Source organism: Hyperolius riggenbachi, chromosome 4 (assembly GCF_040937935.1).
Source record: "Hyperolius riggenbachi isolate aHypRig1 chromosome 4, aHypRig1.pri, whole genome shotgun sequence".
Taxonomy (NCBI): Eukaryota; Metazoa; Chordata; class Amphibia; order Anura; family Hyperoliidae; genus Hyperolius; species Hyperolius riggenbachi.
Window position 1 is genome coordinate 122079949 of NC_090649.1, and position 21489 is coordinate 122101437.

Sequence of the window (21489 nt, forward strand, 5' to 3'; positions counted from 1 at the left end):
TGAAATGGCAGAGTGCTGTCTGGTGCTTGGCGTTTGCTTCTCTAATAGAGGGGAAGTTGTGATTCCCTTGGTGGTGGCAGCACGGGAGTCCACCTGCACTCCTCCTTTGGTGTTGCATGTGGGGTGGGGTTGCCCAGTGGTGGCACAGCCCAGGGCATCCACCTGCAGGGTTGCCACCTCATCCCTTTAAATGCAGACACATATGAATTATACATGCCTTGTGGCTAGTTAGATGAAGTTTAGGCACTGATCGTGTGAAAGTAACCCCAGAACCTGTATAACTTAGATGTGTTGATATTTCAAGGGATGAGGTGGCAACCCTGCCTGCCTGTCATGTGCACCAGTGTTTTGTGATTTCCATCTTTATTTTGGTGCTCCTGGTGTGAAGATCAGTGTTAGGGAGGGGGGCGTGTAGGGCAGGAAAAAAGGGTGCATGCGGCAAGTGGACTAAATGGGCGCCACTATAGGCGCAAATACAAAATAGAGGTCTTTGGGCGCCAGAGCAGAAATTTGGTGCCTGATATATAGCAGGTGCTGATACAGGCCCGCTATATATCGGGCATCGCGGGCGCCCTAATGCCTCTATCCTGAGGTGCCTAATGCCATCCCTCTGACCAAATGAAATCAGCACCCGCTCATCATGCACTTTCAGCACAAAATCCAATAGAAAACTGATCTTCTCTGTCTCGGCATGGGGATACTAATTGACCAGCTGATAAATGAGGCCACCCGCCTTATTAACAACATAAACGCTGAATATCCCCATGTTTCCAGCTTCCGCTCCTCACTGGTCATGTGACCCTCGCAGAGATATCTGGGGAATGTAGTTTTGCATGGAGACTAGGTATGATGTGGCTGCTAGTGGCACATCACTAATCAGCATGTCCTGCCTTCACAAATTATTTCACAGGCTGCGGGTGGAAAAAAACGGAGTTGGCACGGCACTTTCCAGCACCTAAACCAAAAACCTGTAATTGCTGAGAGATTGCCATTCTCAGCGTGTTCTGGTGTCCTGTGTAGAGCTCAGAGCAGCGGCATAAAACAATTGCAGGCGGCTCTTAGGTACAAAATATCGGTATTTAATACCGATGTTTTACTATCTGTGGTACTTGGCGCCCTTTTTTCCAGACGCCATTTTTGCATGTATGTGGGGGCGTGAGAGGGCTACTTGCATGTGGTGCCCCCTGCTGGTCCTGCAATTGTGGGTGACCGAGCTCTCTCCTGTGTATGGCCAAATCTTGCAGCTCTTGCTAGATTTGGTATTGCAGACACAAGTGCAAGCATTTGCACCTTTTATTGGCTGACAGGCTGTCTGCAGGCCAATTTAAATGGCAGAGTGCTGTCTGGGAGTGAGCATATGTTTAGAGGGACTCTGTGCAGGAACACTGGGCTCGTGATGAAACTAGGTGAAAAAAAGTATTTGTTTGTGAATCAACCACAATGTTCCAATATGAACCAAGCACATATTGCAATCCTTTTAAAACTAGGGCTTTGAAATGGGGCTAGTTACAGATGAATGAAGATAGATGCTGAGCCACGGGAGGTACGGTAAGCCTATGCGCACCTCCCCACACACACAGGGCGTCAATTACCAAATACATTACAGAGAATCTGTACTGTCCGATTTGTACAATAAAAAACATACTAATTGAGTCACTGTGATCACCTGGATCCCTCTTTGCCGGTTCCGCCGCGATCCTGGCTTTTAATCGCCAGTTTTAGGCAGTGTTTACAAACAAACATGGCTGCTAACCAGGAAGTGATGTTTGTGTGTGTGTGTGTGTATGTATATATATATATATATATATATATATATATATATATATATATATATATATATATATATAGTGTATATACGGTATATATATACAGTATATATACACACACATACACGTATATGTGTGTGTATATACTGTGTGTGTGTATATAATTATATATATATATATATATATATATATATATATATATATATATATATATATATAGTATATATAGAACACACATACACGTATATGTGTGTGTATATACTGTGTGTGTGTATATAATAATATATATATATATATATATATATATATATATATATATATATATGTATAAATAGTTACAGTATACTACAAGTTTTTATTACATGGTGAATTATCTGCACTCCAGTCTTGGATTCTCACAGTTTCTCAGCATGTGACTGGCAACTCCATTCCCCCCTCAGCCTCACAAACTGCATCAGTCTTGTCTGAAACTGAGAGCAGAGAGTGAGGAGTAAACAAAGCACACAGAGCCTGCAGGGAGCGTGCATAACTTGTATTCATTACAACAGAGGCAGCCCATTCCTCCCTGCGTCAACAAAGCGTGACAAAGAAAAGAAGATTAGAAATATTACAGAGACAGTGCAACTAGAAAAGGCTGCAGTAAGCCAGAGCACATTAAAACAGTATAGGAACTTATAGGATAGAAGAAATTAGGCTGAAAATTTTGTTGCAGAGTCTCTTTAAGGACTAAATAAGACTGTAGGCCGGTTCATATTAAGGGCTTGATTCACTAAACCGTGATAACTTATATCACAGGCGTTTTCACATTTGCGCGCGCAAATGGCCGTGATATAAGTTATGACGGTTTAGTGTATCAAGCCCTAAGGAACGGATCGTAACGGATGGGAACGGATACACTGTTAACCTATCGATCTATTCACATCTGTCCATTCAAACGGATCCGTTCCTCAGATCCACACCCTTGCTTCTGCAGCAAATTTTCCGGACCGGTGAGCCCAGCAGAACAGAAACGTAAGCTGAAGCGCCGCATTGGGGGCAATAAGAAAACGGAAGTTTCTTCACATTAGTAAAACAGGGGAAACGGATCGGAAGCAGCAGAAGGGAAACGAGGTGGCAACGGATTCGATCAACCGTTGATCAGATCAGTTTTCACGGATCCATTTACTACTTCAATGCAAGTGTGAACCGGCCCTAAGATTCCACGAAAGTCCTGTTTAGGAGTAGTGTCTGGTAAACACCGTGCAATTTTCCCCCAGATGGACTGGTTGAATCAATTATTTCCAACAGGTCCAATCTGATTTCCAATCATTTTTCTGATCACTTCTATACAAAACTGATCAGAAAAACGATCGGAAATCAGATCAGACCTGTCGGAAATAATCGAATTGACCTTTCTGATGGGACATTGCACGGTGTCTACCAGGCATAGGACTATAGATACCACTCTTTATCTCCTCAGTTTATTTGCACTTCAGGTGTGCTTTAAGTGGAACTCCCAGTGAAAATAATGTAATAAAAAAGTGCTTCATTTTTACAATAATTATGTATAAATGATTTTGTCAGTGTTTGCCCATTGAAAAATATTTTCTCTTCCTGATTTACATTCTGACATTTATCACATGGTGACATTTTACTGCTGGCAGGTGATGTCAGTGGAAGGAGATGCTGCTTGCTTTTTTTTCTTTCTTTTTTTGCCAATTGGACCCAGCTGTAAACAGCTGTAATTTCCCACATTGCAATGAGGTTCACAAACAGAAAACTTACATCACACTGTGGGAAGGGTTTTACTACAATATCAGTCATACAGAGCCCCCTGATGTTTCGATTGTGAAAAGGAAAAGATTTCTCATGGGAAAGGGGGTATCAGCTACTGATTGGGATGAAGTTCAATTCTTTCTCACGGTTTCTCTTTTAAAGAGACACTGAAGTGAAAAAAAAAATTATGATATTATGATTTGTATGTGTAGTACAGCTAAGAAATAAAACATTAAGATCAGATACATCAGTCTAATTGTTTCCAGTACAGGAAGAGTTAAGAAACTCCAGTTGTTATCTCTATGCAAATAAGCCATTAAAGAGGAGCTGTTAGGTATAAGGTCTCAGAGAAAATAAACACATATATCAGTAGCTAAAGATTGGCTGTACTTACATTACATATGCATTTCACTGTCCACGTTTGGATTTCACAGAATTTGTATATAGTATATGCAGAGATAGATGCTCCTGACAGCTCATGGCAGGCTCCATGTTTTTCTGTCAAATGTGTCGTCATGTCCTGCCTGCTTCCTGATCACAGATAAGCTCCTACTTGAACAACACAGTGTGCAGTGAATATTAATGAGCCATGTGGCTAGGAACAATAGCTGACTCCTGCAGAGTACTCTGCCCCGAGATTTATCAGTGCTACACGCTGGACTGATTACAAGCTTCTGTAACGTCTCATTAGCAGCCGAGGGGAGGGCCCCAGAATGCTTTGCAGTTTAGTATGCGGCTTGCGTCCTTATGGGTCTATAACAGACTTGCTGATAAGCACACATCAAAGGTAACTGAGATTTTTATCTTCACTAATGGCTTTTGGGCTTCCTTCTAAACTGTTTAACACAGGAGAATAGAGGTTTAAATTAGCTTCTGCAGCCTGACAGTTACTCTTTAAGCTCTATGACTTTCAAAGTCGTGGAGAGGGCTGTTTTCTGACTTTTATTATCTCAACTGTTCCTGAACTATTTACTTTTTCTCTGCAGAGGAGAGGTCATTAGTTCACAGACTGCTCTGAAAGAATCATTTTGAATGCTGAGTAGTGTGTGATCTGCACAGGGCCGGCCCGCTCATGAGGCGGGGCGGCTTCCGCCCGTCCGTGGGTGCGGGGGGGGGGGGGGGGGGAGCGGCTGCCGAGCTGGAGGGGTAGCTGGCAGGACGGGGGTATTGGGCCTAGCGCTGGGGAGGGGGGTCGTCCCCCCCCTCCCTCGCCTTGGTCCCCCGATCTGCCCTCCCCTCCAGCTTTAAATGTAGCGTAAGCAGCCGACAGTAAGAGGCAACGTGCGGGGATCACTCACCTCTTCCTCGTTCCAGCGTGCGCTCCACTGACGTCACTTCCTGCAGAGCCGCCCACTGTATTGTACGTGGCCTGGAGTTGCAGGAAGTGACGTCAGTGGAGCGCACGTTGGAACGAGGAAGGTGAGTGATCCCCCGCCCGTGCCTCTTACTGTCTGTCGGCTGCTTACGCTACATTTAAAGCTGGAGGGGAGCGCAGATCGGGGGACCCAGGCGAGGGAGGGGGGGGTCCGACCCCCCTCCCCACCGCTAGGCCCAATACCCCCGTCCTGCCAGGCGGCAAAAAGTCTAGGGCCGGCCCTGGATCTGCATATATTATAGAATGATGCAATGTTAGAAAAAACACTATACACCTGAAAATAAAAATATGAGAATATTTTCTTTGCTGCTAATCTTCTAGTAATTATTCATAGTACACAACCAATTCACTATATCATATTTTTTTTCCCGCTTCAGTGTCTCTTTAAGTCAGCTGAGAGTGGGTGGGATTAAACAAACACCCCAGTCCCCCACAATGACGTTTTCGGAACTCTTTGTGATCATGCTATAGTAACTTTGAAAGATATTTTGTAACACCAAAATAGAATTTAATTTTTGTATTACCCCATTTATAATTTATTTACTTTATACAGTGGACGAAGGAAGCAGAGGTAGAAAAATAATGGATTACTGTCCAAATAAATCATATTTTATAGGCATTTATTTAGTTTCAAGTGATATATAAAATCGACAAATGTAATTAATTTATTCCTCATAGCATTATGAAACTGAAAGCAATGTATTCGGGTGTTGCGGGAACACTGCGAGTTACGTCTCCGGTAATGATGAAGATTTGATGACCTGTAATGAGGCGTGAGTATTTTCTGCCACCTCTGTGCAGTCACCCCTCTCACTGTGACCGAATATGTGAGCAGCTCTCATTACCGCTCGGTAACTGATCCCCCTCGCTGCCTGTGTGCACACTTGTTCCTGCAGCGCCGCTGGACGGAGGAATCCAGCCTCCCTGATCCTGCCCCATCCTCTCTCCGCCGCCTCCATCCCCTCCCTGCTGCTGTCACTCAGCGGGTTGTTATGGTAACAGAGCCCGGCTGCTGGCAGCTCAGTGATCGCAGCATCCAGAGCAAGGAGCGGGTACCAGACATACAGCGACCCCGGGCCTTCCACATGCCTCCCCCTAGGAACTCCGGGCTGATGCCCGGGCTGCTCATCCTTCTCCTCTCCGGGCTTCTGCTGGTTTGTGCCGACCTCCCCGGGGAACCGTGCGGGGGCGAAGCGTGCGACAGCGGAGACACACAGGTATAGCTACAAGGGACACGGCTGGGCTGCTTGTGTACACTGCCTCCTGCATGGGCAGATGTGCTGCACGCTGACACATGGCACTCCACAACTCAGGGCATCATCCATTGTGTCACATGTTGTTCTATCTATCTATCTATCTATCTATCTATCTATCTATCTATCTATCTATCTATCTATCTATCCAGGGCCGGTCCTGGACTTTCTGCTGCCTGAGGCAAAGATCGTGAAGGCGCCCCCCCCCCCCCCCCGGTGGCAATATAGCTAGCCTAGCCAGCCCAGGTTGCAAGTATGGTGCAGACCGTGCAGTTGGTGAAGCCTGCTGCTGCTGCCACCCTCCTGCATGTCCCCAACCCGACTCCTTTTATTATTGCAGGCAGCCAGCACAGACAGAGACAGACATCATCACATAGCATTATAGCAGAGAGAAAAAAATTACAGGATCATCATTTTACCATACACCAATGCCACTGACTTCTACCATGAGTCATCATTGATGACTACTACACACTACCTTAACCTTATTATACTAAATAATAACTTATTAATAAAAAAAATAAAAAAGGAATGTACCTCTCTCATGCGCCCCTCTCTTTTATGCCTCTGTTTTGTTTCTATCTTTCCTGTGCTTCACTCATGTGTCCCCTCTACAGTGCTTTCCCATGCCCTATTCTCCTGTGCATCTCTCCCTTTCTCCTGTACCTCTCTGATGCCACCTATCTCTTGTGTCCCCTTTCCAGTGCTTTTCTCATTTGCCCCCTTTCTCCTGTGCCCCTCTCTCCTGCCTCCCTTCTGTGCCCTTTCTCCCCTGACTCCCTTCTGTGCCCTTTCTCCTCCCCTCTCCTGTGCACCTTCTCCTGTGCCTCCCTTATGTGACCCCTCTCCTGTGCCTCCCTTTTGTGCTGCCTCTCATGTGCCTCCTTCCTGTGACCCCTCTCCTGTGCATCCTGTCCTTCCCTTCTGTGTCCATTCCCTTATGTGCCTCCCTTCTGTGGCCTCTCTTGTGCCACCTTCTTTGCCCCTCTCTCTTTTGCCTCCTTCTTTGCCACTCTCCTGTGCCTTCCTTCTGTGCCGCTCTCCTGTGCATCCTGTCCTTCCCTTCTGTGTCCTTTCCCCATGTGCCTCCCTTCTGTGGCCTCTCTTGTGCCTCCTTCTTTGCCCCTCTCTCTTGTGCCTCCCTTCTGTGGCCTCTCTCTTGTGCCTCCTTTGCAACTCTCTCCTGTGCCTCCCTTCTGTGTGTCCTCTCCCCTGTGCCTCCTTATTTGCCACTCTCTCTCCTGAGTCTCTCTGTCTTATGCCCCTCCTTGCAGTCACTGCCCTCCTCCCTCTCCATGTTTTGATCCCCACTCCCATGTCACCATCTTCCTGCTCCCACTTAGCCCCTTTCTTGTGCCCCCCCCCTTCATCTTCCTTTCGACTTTGTCATCCCCTTCATTGATTCCTGTTCCCCTTGCCAAGCCCCCCAATATGTCTTCAATACTGATTCCATCCCCACAGTACGCCCACCATTACTAATTCCTGACTGTACGTCCTCCATTACTGGTGCCCTGTATACCCACAGGCCCCACCATCTGCTGTACATCCCCCACACGACCGACCAACCGACCGTGAAAGAAAGCCTGCCTGAGGCAGCAAAGTGACTGACTCACTCACCGGGAATGGGGTCTAGCGGCGGCGAAAGGCGGGCTTCGGGCATCCAGCATGATCCATCCTGCACTGGCAGGCAGAGGAAAGACGGCTGCGGCGGCGGGCAAGCTCCATCTCGTGCTGGCGGGCAAGGCCGATGAACAGCGGCGGCAGGCTCATCATCATCATCACGGTCACGTCTGCGGCGCTCAGTGACCGTGACTAGCACAATCAGGGGCAGCAGAGCGGGCAGGTGCCGCCGCCATCATCATCTAGCAGGCCGCAGCGACGTGCAGCCTTGGAGAGGCCACAGAGCTCGGAGTCATCGGACTCGGAGGCCGGCGGCATCATGTGGGTGGCACGTGGCAGCAGAACTGGCGGGCTGTGTACAGCCTAATGGGGGGGCGGGGCGGGTCCCAGCCAGAACACAGTCCGGGCGGACTCGGCGGAGGGTCACTCACGGTGTGTGCACCACAGAGCAGCCGGACTTCATTGCAGAGTCTGCACTGCAGCCTGCACTCTCTCTCGTCTCTTTCCAGTCAGGTTAGAATGCGGCAAGAATGCGGCGCAGTCACTTCCTCTTTATGCCTGGTGCTGCCCCTCCACTTCCTGCCGCCTGAGGAACCCGCCTCACCCCGCCTCATGGGCAGGCCGGCCCTGTATCTATCTATCTATCTATCTATCTGTGCCTATCTATCTATCTATCCATCCATCCATCCATTCATCCTTCCTGCCATATCTCTCTCACTCATCTCTTCATCTAGCTACCTACTTATCCATCCATCCTTCCCTCCCTCCTTCCTACCTTACTTTTTTCTTCCTACCTTTCTACTTCCGTCTATCTATCTATCTATCTATCTATCTATCTATCTATCTATCTATCTATCTATCTATCTATCATCTACCAACCTACCCACCTACCATACCTATAATTCCCCTTCCTTCCTTCCTTCCATCTATCTATTCATCCTTCTATCTATCTCAGTGTATTGACCTATTTGTGTTCCTATTCCTTGTCTTCTTATTTAGGTTACCCGCTTTTAGCACTAACAGCTCTCCATGTATGAATAGGTACACATGTCTGTAGACTGTTGACATAGATTACAGTTTCAAGGATTTTATGCATGTGTATATATGCGATGTCCATAAATTTTAAAAAAAGAAAGTTAATATTTCCATTCCCCAGGACTGATGTGGTCACTTGGTCAGTGTGGGCTCCTTTGTGACATTGCATCCTATGTATGACATTCAGACCTGGCTACTAGCGATAGCTTACTTGGCCCTGGAATGATGGTCGAATAACAATAATTGTGTGTGTGTATAGGTGGTGTGTGTCTGCCTGCTTTTTTATCAGATTACTTAAAGTATAAGGTGAAGGTTGGGTTGTAGTCTGGTGACACTGAGGGGACCTTGTAGTCTTTGGCAGGCAAGAGTAAAGGGCTTTTTGTCACTGTCTAGAGGCCGAAAGGCCACTGCCTTACTGAGGAGATCAGCACTGCTGTTGTGAGGTGATGTCAGTATTTGCTAACAAACTGGAATCACAGAAAACACAGAAGAAAAGATTTTGGCTTTCCTGCATGCATGGGCTGTTTTTTTGTATGTAGTATTTTGAGTCAGCACTAATTGTCACTGAGCGTCTGCAGCAGTCAGTGTGTATCAGCTGCTCAGTGTGGTTATCACACTTTGTGGTATAAGGTGCCAGGGGCTGAAAACAAGTCACAATAACAGCTCCAGCTTCACGTGGGCAAAACGTGTCAATGAATGGATTAGTCACACACCCGTGATGAGACTAATCCCGTGTACCAATAACTGAGAATTTGCCAGGGCCACATGTCTGGTGGCTAAAATGGGTGGCTTAGCATCAGGCAAAGTGAATTGTTTTAAATATCAATTTCCCTGTGGACTTTACATGTTAATTGTATGTTTTGATGTGCTGCGTTTATTGTGCTAGATGTTACTAGACAGCATAATGAGATGATCATATCAGCAATGAGAGCACCGTTCCCTTTGTTGCTAAGATCCTTTCTAACCAATGTGCTTTATTGGCTAAGCTTTTGTCATAAGAAGCTAAACCGCACAGCCGTGGTTTGCAGCGTTAGGCTTGATTAGCGCAGCTATCCTGGTAGGTGCCAGCCTACATCAGTGTGTGGCAAGCTGGCAGGTTGTAGGAGGGTTTGAGTAACAAAGCAATGTAGTGCCAGTCAGAATTATAGTGCATAGGATTGTGCTACAGATCTACTCTTCTCTCTGTATCTGTGAACTGTATTTATATTTTTACTGAAAAGAACCAACATTTTTTTCCCCTTTTTCATTCGTTATTTTCGTTAAAGCGGACCTGAACTCAGAACGTCCTCTATGCTCTAAAAGATAGGCAACAGCATAATAACCTTTAAAGAAAAACGTGTATTTATTACAGTTGATGCAAATCCTGCAATACAGTGGCTATCTCCTGCTTTCATGGAAGCAGACATAGGGTTAACATTCATTGTTTACCAATTAGCTGCTCAGACATGGCAGCCAGCTGACACAGCTGAGAGATCAAATTACACTGGTGATTAGTCACAGGTTAGGGGGAATTAGACAGGCTGAACACTCTAAATATATACAGGGTGCATTTATCTCTGTTTTCCTTCTGTCCTGTGCAAGAGTTCAGGTCCACTGTAACGGAATTGTTTTTTTGGCTCTCTTTACTCCATGTACTTGCATGCCAGGCAGTGCCTCTGCCCAGCGATGCTAGGGAAGAAATCTTGAACGGTGCAGCTTTGCCACCAATAGGTGACAGACCTCTGTACTGTTTTGTGTCCAGGGAAGCCGGCCTGGAGACTTGTGATTGGAAAGCACCAGGACTCCTGTACCGGTACAAGTGAGATGAAAAAGCTTCTACTTTATTTAACCATTCATAAAAGCAGGAGCAGCAGGTGGAAAGTGCTTACGCATTTCAGACATGAGCTTCCTTAGTCATACCTATTTTCTTACACTTGTCAAGTAGTTAGCATCTAAGTGAAAAACTTGGCTATGACTAAGGATTGTTGTGTTTTCAGAGGTGTAAGCTGTTATTATCTTGCTATTCCTGCTTTCATTAGATGCCCTTTGCCACGCTGGGTTGTAGGATAGGAAGCTGTGGCAAGATGGGTGTCAGATCTGCACATCAGGGGATATGATGGCTGTCGTGGTGCCACTGCAGAGGTTAATGCACTGTATGACTGTACTTTATCTACCCACACATGTAGGCTTTTACATTTCTCTGAAGCACCACTTAGAGGAGAAAACAACATTCTCATTCCAACCGTAAAGAAAAAGTGTTTTTTTTTGTCATTTTTAGAGTGGATTACATGCCAGGCTTTTATTTATGTCTTTGTTGCTGCTAGAGAGGTTTTTACTTTGTCAGTTCTGTCCCAAAGCAGTGGCGTAGCTAAGGAGCTGTGGGCCCCGATGCAAGTTTTACAATGGGGCCCCCCTAGCACTCTATACATAACAACTGATACGGCACACCAAAACTTGCCAATGGCTACTACAGTGTCAGAGGTGAAAGAAGGGGATGGGGAACAGCTTGTTAATGATTACTGCTATCCATAGCACCTATAAAAGTGATTATTATGAGTACAGGACAAATATAGTGCTAATACTGTAGTTAAGGGAGGGCCCTTCGGGGCCCCTCTGGCCCAAGGGCCCCGATGCGGTCGCTACCGCTGCACCCCCTATTGCTACGCCCCTGTCCCAAAGACAATAGAAAGTGGAACAAATAAGTCCATTAGGATGTTCATGCACAACAACTATGCTGGCAACACAAGTAAAAATGTGAAATCTACTTTGAACATAGATACTGTGAATTCCAGTGCGGGGCAGAATATTCTCATGAGATGCAAAATCCACTGAGCCAGGAATGAGAAGCAAATGAAAGCCACTGACTCCCCATCAATTAACTGGTAGCTATGTTAGTGAACCAGCTGTCATCTAATTGAATGGCCGTTAATGGCTTTCATTTGCTAGAACACTTTCACTTACTGGCTAAATGGAGACTTGCATGTTAGGGGTGTTTCCTACTGAACACAGGGTTGTATTTACCATAAGGCACTGTAGACATGTGCCTGCAGGCGCCTGAAGATGGAACTCCCCAAGTGCCTCTCTCCCTCCTTCCCTATGCAGAGTCCTGAGTAAAGTGTAAATGAGAGGTTACTTACCCGGGTCTCTGCATTTCACTGCAGGGATGGATCTGGGGGGGGGGGTCAAGCGGGTATCTTGCCTCAGGCGCAGTTTGTTGAATTCTTAAAAAGGCGGAAAAATTTGGATGGGGAATGTCAGTTTAGGCGCCAAAACCTGACCTTGCCCCAGGCGCAACTTGGTCTAGATCCGTTCCTGTTTCACTGACCCAATATCCCTTCAGTCAGGGGCCCCTCTGGCTTACTAATACTTGGGGTCACCTCTAGCTACTTAATATCAAGGATAGCTCGGGCAATGACGGGCAAGGGAACTAAAGGAGACGTGACAGTTGGGCCAGCCAGCACACTTGCGGTGCAGTTTGTCGGGAGTTTGTGGGTTCCTGGAGGGTGATGTTTAGGGTGCCAGGACATCTATCCCTATAGGCTCATGTGATGGAAATCTGTGCCTTACTGAATGCTATTATGTTCGCAGCCCAGGGAAAAAGATCTGTTTTTGTGTTATTCATAGTTTTTTTATTGAGTTTTTAACAATACAGAACTGTTTAGCAGGTTCAACAAATTTACAACGTAAGTACAACGGGTACAGATATAAACTGATTTATCAACTTGAGTGTCCCTCTTGATTGTGGACTTATAAACAGACACACTAGTTTAGGGGGGGGGGGGGCACTCCAATAGCCTGGTCATTAAGGATTCATGCATGGGGAGGGGGTCGAGTTTGATCCAGAGATCCCAAATTTTCAAGAACTTGTCACAAGAATCTTTGAGCATACTAGTCAATTTATCATTGATCATGACATGAAGGAAATGACTTCTGAAGTGTCAGCAGGTTTCTTTCAGTTTTTAGCAGTTGTTATGGTTGCTGCCAATAGCACTATAACTGCCAACCTATTTTGAGTGCCAGTGGGAGCCTCAATTTTCTCATGAAGTAAACATGTAAGTCGTTTTACCTCTTGAGTTTAAGTTTCTGTGTCTTTAGAAGCTATTACATTATATTTTCACTTCGGTTTCTAGTCACCTGATATAAGTCTTATGTTGATACAGAATAGTTAAAACTTGCAGTCAGGCTTTCAGGGGGAGTGCCTGGGGGACATACAGATGGGAAAGGATTCTGGGTAATCAGCACCAGTAGCTCAGATCAGCAGACGGCACCAACACACCAAGAGGGTGATTTACTAATATGAAGTATTGCAAATTGTGATCCTAACTGTGATCTGGTTTGTGCTCAGCTGCACTGAAATGAATGTGCCTATTAACCACTGACCTTTACATTGCTTTGTGAACAGACCACTTATGGGGTTCTTTAAGCACTGTGCATCCATATGCACTCGCAGTGTGTGAAAACCATACTTACAATTGTTTTTGTTATTATGAAAAAAGTGTAAGAAAACAGAGTACCTCTCCCCCAATGCTTTCTAACCCCTTAATCCTCATGCAGGTTGGATGGCCAGAAAGACAGCCCACAAGTGTGATGCACCAGCTCATGACCAATAAAATCCACATAGTTTTTAAAGAGACTCCGTAACAAAAATTGCATCCTGTTTTTTATCATCCTACAAGTTCCAAAAGCTATTCTAATGTGTTCTGGCTTACTGCAGCACGTTCTACTATCACCATCTCTGTAATAAATCAACTTATCTCTCTCTTGTCAGACTTGTCAGCCTGTGTCTGGAAGGCTGCCAAGTTCTTCAGTGTTGTGGTTCTGCTATGAACTCCCCCTTCAGGCCCCTCTATGCACACTGCCTGTGTATTATTTAGATTAGAGCAGCTTCTCTCTTCTCTCTTATCTTTTACAAGCTGGATAAATCGTCCTCTGAGCTGGCTGGACTTTTACATACTGAAGAATTACAGACAAGGGCAAAGCTGTTTGCAGGAAGAAACGAGCAGCCTGAAACTTCAGTGCATGAGAGATGCAGGGGTAAAGAAACACACAAATGATCTCTTGAGATTCAAAAGGAAGGCTGTATACAGCCTGCTTGTGTATGAATGTATTTTCTATGTGTGGACATACTGTACATCAATCTACTTCCTGTTATGGTGGCCATTTTGTTTGTTTATAAACAAACTTTTTAAAACTGTTTTTAACCACTTTTAATGCGGCGGGGAGCGGCGAAATTGTGACAGAGGGTAATAGGAGATGTCCCATAACGCACTGGTATGTTTACTTTTGTGCGATTTTAACAATACAGATTCTCTTTAATATTGGAGGTTCCTTACAAAGAAACATGGAAAGTTCCCCTCCCCTTGGAAGAATCCCTTGTCCTCGTGTTCAGGTCAGGGGGGTCTTGCTCAAGCTCTGTGGCTGGCTCAAACAGCAATAAGTCTATAGCCCCTGTCCTGATCTTCTGTTGGTGGGTTGCTATAGTATTTGCAACTGTTTTGAATGGATAGCAGTACAGACCCTGTGTAGATATTCTGCCATTGGTGGAGTCTCTAGCACAGCCTTGCTCGATCAGCTTCAACCATTATAATATAAAATGGTCACATTCTAAGCCTGTTGGATTTTCCTATTTAAAGATTGATGGAACAAGGGATCTTTTATGCTAGGTACACACCATACAATTTTGTGTTAGATAGATGGTTCGATAGATAATTTCTGACATGTCCCATCTTATTTTCGATCGTTTTTCTGATCAATTTCTTATAGAAGTGAATGGAAATAGATAAGAAACGATAACAGGATCGAATCGGAAATCGGTCTAAAAATCAAATCGGAAATCGATCAGACGGAAAATCGACCGAAAAAACACATCGTGTGTACCCAGCATTAGACTCCTTATTTTACTATCTAACCCTATACTTGTGGAGATGTGGACTTGAGCAGGATGCCTTATTTTGAAACCAGTGAATTGAACACCCAGAACTTATCATAATGTACTTCTTCCAGGAAAAGCAATCAGGGTTGATGTTTAATTTTTGATGAACTTCTTTAGGAAGTGTTTCTATTAACTGGAATAAGGTTTGCACATGATTTCAAACCAATACCTACAGGTCTATTTCCAGCTCCAGTTCTTCTGTAATATTTCCACCCAATATCTGGTCCCACATCCACTAACACCTCAGAATCCTCATATCCCAATCTGCCTGCATCAGAGTACAGTTATCACAGTGTGCCTGCTTCAGAGTACCATCTTACAATGATGCCTTCTTCAAAGTACCGTCATCCCATTCTGCCTGCTTCAGAGTACCATCTTACCATGATGCCTTCTTCAGAGTATCCTCATCCCATTCTGCCTACTTCAGAGTACCATCATCCCATGATGTCTTCTTCAAAGTACCGTCATCCCATTCTGCCTGCTTCAGAGTACCGTTATCACATTGTGCCTGCTTCAGAGTACCCTCTTACCATGATGCCTTCTTCCGAGTACCATCATCCCATTCTCATCTCTTCCTGTTCAGTAAGCTGCACCTATTCAGTAAGCAGTCCTTTGGCAAGACTCCCTAACACTGCTACTGCCTATAGAGCGTGCCCTCGGCTGCAGCTCAAGCGATTTGAGCTCGCTAGGAGAAAAGCGAAATAAAAATATAATTAGTCTTTTTCTATCTTCAGGCTGCTCAGTCTTTAGTATGTCTGGTCCCATTTGTGGACCTCAGTTCATTGTTGGGTGTAGTGTGGAACTTTCAAATTCTGCATGACATAGCTGTGTTTGTGGTTTGATTTGCCATTTTGTTTGACTTACATGAGTTGTTTAATATAACATAACTCATGACGATGTATTGAGGAACCTGGACTTTTGCAAAGGGCAATGTAGTATAAGACATGACAGTCTGGTTTCTCTTGGCTGCAGAACATTACTTTGCTTTCAAAGATTCACTGAGATCTAGAGGCATAACTGCAGATTATAGGGCCCCTCTGTGAAAATATTCATGGGTCTCCCTTCCTATGTTACTTCCTATGTTACTGCTTACCTGAATTGCCATCGGAACACAAGTCTGGCTTAAATCAATTACTAGAGATGATCAGTAAACTGCAAACATTTCTGATCTGATGCAAATTTTGTTGCACTTTAAAGGGAAACTTAAGTCAACGTAAAAAAGCCAGTTTTACTTACCTGGGGCTTCTACCGCCCCCCTGCAGTTGACCTGTGCCCATGCCGGTACTCAACGATCCTCCTGTCCCTCTCCACGGGGTTTCGATTTTGCTGTCTGAGCCTGTCGCTGGCCACTGCCGTGGCCCTGGCCATGCACAGCCTCATTCATGCTCCCGTTGACGGGAGCGTCCTGTGCATGTGCAGTACGAGAAAGTCTTTACTGCACCAGTGCAGGAAGCTCCAGGGCTGCCCAGGTGCAGTGACTGGCAACAGGTGAAATTGAAACTGAACCGCGGCGGGGGAACGGAGGATTTTAGAGGACTGGCGCGGGCACAGGTTGACTGCAGGGGGCCAGTAGAAGCCCCAGGTAACTAAAACTGTCTTTTTTACTTACATTTCCCTTTAAAGTGAGTCTTTTCTTGTACCCCGTGTTCCAGCGCCGTGACCCCCATTGTGTGTTTTCACCCAATTTGTTGACTACACGTCTGTGAGCCCTCAGGAGGCTATGGAAGCACTCGTGTCTTCCGAAGATGAGTGGCTCTGTACTGCGCCTGCATGAGCACGCCTACACATGCACATGCACTCGCGCATGCAAAGTACGGAGCTACCCATCTTCAGTAGATTTCAGAGACACGAGTGCTTCTGAAGTCACCCAGGGTGGCAAATTAAACAGGGATGACTGCGCTGGAATTAGGGATACAAGGGAGTACAGGGAAGGCACTATAGGATCCAAAGCATTCCCTGTCCATAGGTAAGTAATAATAATCCAAAAGTATCTAACTTTTTTTTAGGGGGGCTTTACACTCACTTTAAATGCAGCTGCGAATCTGCTTAATCCGGAAAGGAACTCCATCAAATAAAGTAAGCAGTTAAAATCTGACAGAACCAATTTCTTTGTTTTCAGAAGCACTTCCTGAACGGCAGTTTAACTGCCAAAACTGTAAGATAGCAGCCAGCCTCCCTACTCACTTGCACACTATTTTGGCAGACTTAGCTGCTGTATTGAAATCAAAGAAAACCCTGAGAATCCCCCATGAGGACATGTCCAAAAACCTGTCAGTTCTGTCAGATTTTAACTGCTTCCTTTTTGCTGAGGCAGTTCTTTGTTATAGATTCCCCTTGAATAATCCATGTATAATGAAAATAATTTCTAATAATAACTTGGTGAGGGATTTCTGCCTGGTCACATGAAAAGTTTCACTGTTTTTGTGACTGGATGTACATTTTAATAGCAATGCCAATACTTGGCTCATCTTTGGCTGCCTGACAAATGGCGCACCACAAGCTGCCCTCAGTAACAGCAATGGAGACGATGACTTCACTATCGCTGATGCAGTTTATTGCCACGGAAACACTTGACAACTACTCTCAGTTTTAATTTGACATTCAAGGCTGCGAGATATAATAGCAAAATAGTTCATTGTTGGTGTTCAACAAGTCAGTTAGAGCTAAACCCAGTAACAAAAAATATCGGAAAAGCATCGCAGCTCACTGATATATTCATTTACAACTCCAGATATGAATTTATAGATGGAGAAATAATAGCGGCTGGAACTGAGCCACCAACAAAAAATATTTGTCTAAATTCCAGAGTTCTATAGCAAAACAGTAATATTTAGATATCAATGCGGCTTCTACCGCTGCTAAGTACCAGGTTTTCTTGCTTAGTGTGATGTCATGCAGGCCTCCCAAAGAAGAACCTGTACCGCCAGAAATTATTGCAGAATGCTGCTGCCAGATTGCTAACAAACCAGCCTCGCCACTGTCACGTTACACCGATTATTCTCTCCCTGCACTGGCTACCAGTAGAATGGAGAATATTCTTCAAGATTGGACTGTTAACATTCAAATCCCTGCACAATTTGGGCCCTGGATACAAGAAGGACTTGCTGAAGCTGCACCACACCTCTCACAACCTCAGATCAGCAGGTTCCATTAACTTGGTCACTCCCAGAGTGCTCCTGAAAACCTTTGGAGCCAGAGCTTTCTGTCATGCTGCCCCTACCCTTTGGAACTCCCTGCCACACCCAGTAAAGGCAGCCAGTAGCGTAGCTAAGGAGCTGTGGGCCCCGGTGCAAGTTTTACAATGGGGCCCCCCAAGCACTCTATACATAACAATTGATACGGCGCACCAAAACCTGCCAATGGCAACCGCAGTGTCAGAGGTGCAAGAAGGGGATGGGGAACAGTTTGTTAATGATTACCACTATTCACAGCATCTATAGAAGTGATTATTATGAGCACAGGACCAATAGAGAGCTAATACTGTAGTTGAGGGAGGGCCCTTCTCACAACCCCTGCAACCCCTATTGCTACACCCCTGAAGGCAGCCCCTTCCCTGGAGTTATTCAAATCCAGACTGAAAAGCCACCAGTTTAGCCTGGTATTTCGGGACTTATAGAGTTCTTCCCCTGTACCACAATTTACCAATCAACCAATTATTAGTCTGAGCCATGCTTATGTGTTTTGAGTCCTACGGGAGAAAAGCGCTTTACAAATGTTATTTGTTGCTGTTGTCATATATTCCTTGAGAACTCATATTCTGAAGATTCTAGTGCTGGATAGTGTGCAGTGGCTGGATATTGTACTGGTTAAGGGGTCTGCCTCTGACACAGGAGACCCGGGCCTTTTCAAAAGGATACCTTGGGCAAGACTCCCTAACACCTATAGAGCAGGTCCTAATTGCTGCAGCTCTGGTGCTTTGAGTCCGCCAGGAGAAAAGCACGATACAAATGTTCTGTTCTGTGTCTAGATTTTTATGATTACTTGAGCCCATTCTTAGGCTGCATTCAGACAAGATAACTATAGGTGGCCATGTGACTGCTATGGGATTCATCAACAGCCTACAGGCCTGCACTAATAATGCTCACCCAGCCCCTCCCCCTTTCCTTTCAGTCCTGACTTGCATTGAACCCCCAACCTGCTATTTGAGTAACCAGTGACAAAATGTGGCTGAAATTGTTTAAATCAATTATGGCGTGTGTGTTTTTTTCATTATCTGTAATGACAGTTCTATGAATTGATTATGAAATGGACTACTTTACTACATTTTTCTTAACAAAGAAAAGGAGTAACTTTCTCCCAACACATGTGCACTAGTACTCTGCTGCCCAACACCCGACATGGCAGGAATTATAATCAGACTGTAGGGATCTCTTGTGACATGATGGGTATCTCTATATGATGTTCTTTGAACACCCAGCATAGATCCACCAAACGTTCTTTGGCATTCCCTTCAACAGGCAGCGTCATTGCATTCCCCTGTAGCAGCCATCCTTGAATGGTGGTCTGTGTATTGTAGCCTAGGGCTGTCGCCTTCAGATGACCACTCATTTAAGTGGTAATTAGGCTTGATTTCCAGCTGCAGCAGCCGGATAACGTGCGGCCAGCAGGATGCACAGTGTAGTGTCCACTTCTGTGGTCTTCAGTGGTCTGGTTGGAGCCTGAGGCAGATGCCTGACCTCCATAGGCTGTCCAGAATTATCATGTGTGGCCTGCTTACCACAAAGGATCCCATGGATCCGCTGCAGACTGACAAGTGTGAATGTCTCCTCAGAGGCGGACATAGGCCCGTGCAGGCCGTGCAGCCGCACAGGGGCCCCATGTCCTCTAGGGCCCATGCCATTGGACCAGTTAGGGCCTGATTATCCTCTAGGCTTTTCTCCTTGTATTTATCTCTGAAACTCAATAGTATCAGTGATCATAACCTGTACCCCAGTCATATACAACTTTAAAATGTGTGCTACATTAATACAGTGCCTAGAGAATGTGACCTAGGTTCATGTACTTTTATCTTATTGGCATTGTTTGGATCCAACCATGATCTCTTATGACCACGCCCACTCACATGGGGCCTGCTTAATTTATTTTTGCACAGGGGCCCATTGTTGGCTTTGTCCGCCACTGTGTCTCCTATATATAAAACAGGAGCTGTTCACTGTCTGTTTTGCTGTGCAGTAAAATGGACAAAAAAGTCTGTTTTATTCTTAAAGAGAACCCGAGGTGGGTTTGAAGAATATTATCTGCATACAGAGGCTGGATCTGCCTATACAGCCCAGCCTCTGTTGCTATCCCAAACCCCCCTAAGGTCCCCCTGCACTCTGCAATCCCTCATAAATCACAGCCACGCTGCTGACAAACAGCTTGTCAGAGCTGGCTGTGTTTATCTCTATAGTGTCAGTCTGCTGCTCTCCCCGCCTCCTGCAGAACTCCTGTCCCCGCCTGCATCCCTTCCCTCCCTGCTGATTGGAGGGAAGGGACAGGGGCAGGGACCGGAGCTATTAAGGAGGTGGGGGAGCAGCTGAGACTGACACTACAGATGTAAACACAGCCTCACAGCACGGCTGTGATTTATGAGGGATTGCAGAGTGCAGGGGGACCTTAGTGGGGTTTGGGATAGCAACAGAGGCTGGGCTGTATAGGCAGATCCAGCCTCTGTATGCAGATAACATTCTTTAAACACACCTTGGGTTCTCTTTAAGTTGGAATACAGCCTTAAAACCGCATCCTATACTAATTGATAAACATCTACCCAGTGTGCTATGGAGTTTGCATGAATTTACAAAATGAAGCACATACAGTGGTGGGTGGAGTGAAATGATTATGTCACAGAGAGAGAGTATAGCTATTATCATGTGAAGGCATTTTGTAATCTCAAGTACTATCACTATCACTCATAGGTAGTACTTTCGGTAAGCCATCTTGCCCTGCCATCTCTCATAGGTAGTACTTTCTGTAAGCCATCTCTCCCTGCCATCTCTCATAGGTAGTACTTTCTGTAAGCCATCTCTCCCTGCCAGCACTCATAGGTAGTACTTTCTGTAAGCCATCTCTCCCTGCCATCTCTCATAGGTAGTACTTTCTGTAAGCCATCTCTCCCTGCCATCTCTCATAGGTAGTACTTTCTGTAAGCCATCTCTCCCTGCCAGCACTCATAGGTAGTACTTTCTGTAAGCCATCTCTCCCTGCCATCTCTCATAGGTAGTACTTTCTGTAAGCCATCTCTCCCTGCCATCTCTCATAGGTAGTACTTTCTGTAAGCCATCTCTCCCTGCCAGCACTCATAGGTAGTACTTTCTCTCCCTGGTAGCACCAATCTGGGGAGGCTTTCTAGTAAAAGAGAACCACTAGCAGTAAGTCGTTCAGATGGTAGCTAATTAATAAACACAGCTGCTGATAGACTGATCCTTTTCAATGGTCAGAACAGCTTCTGCTTCTTGGGTAAGAGGGTTGTTAGGAGAATACAGTAACCTGCTTATGACGACTCACATGGACCATGTTAAACTGAAAACAGAAAGTTTCGCACTTGTAATGTGACCTGAGGTCAGAAATCTTCACTTAGGCCTGGTGCACACCAAAACCCGCTAGCAGATCCGCAAAATGCTAGCAGATTTTGAAACGCTTTTTTTTATTTTTCTATGGCGTTTTGCTAGCGTTTTGCGGATTGCTGCTGCGGTTTTCAGTATAGTAGATTTCATATATTGTTACAGTAAAGCTGTTACTGAACAGCTTCTGTAACAAAAACGCCTGTAAAACCGCTTTGAAGTGCCGTTTGTCAGA

The 21489-nt window shown here is 45.4% G+C and overlaps 1 protein-coding gene across 1 annotated transcript in view; it reads left to right on the top strand.

Annotated features, from left to right (window-relative positions):
• Positions 1-5864: 5864 nt before the first annotated feature.
• Positions 5865-21489, top strand: part of DNER (delta/notch like EGF repeat containing) — a 270976-nt gene continuing 255351 nt past the window's right edge. Inside the window, exon 1 of the mRNA XM_068280500.1 lies at positions 5865-6113. Within this exon, the coding sequence (XP_068136601.1) occupies positions 5889-6113 (225 nt within the window). The 5' untranslated portion in view covers positions 5865-5888. The remainder of the gene's footprint in view (positions 6114-21489) is intronic.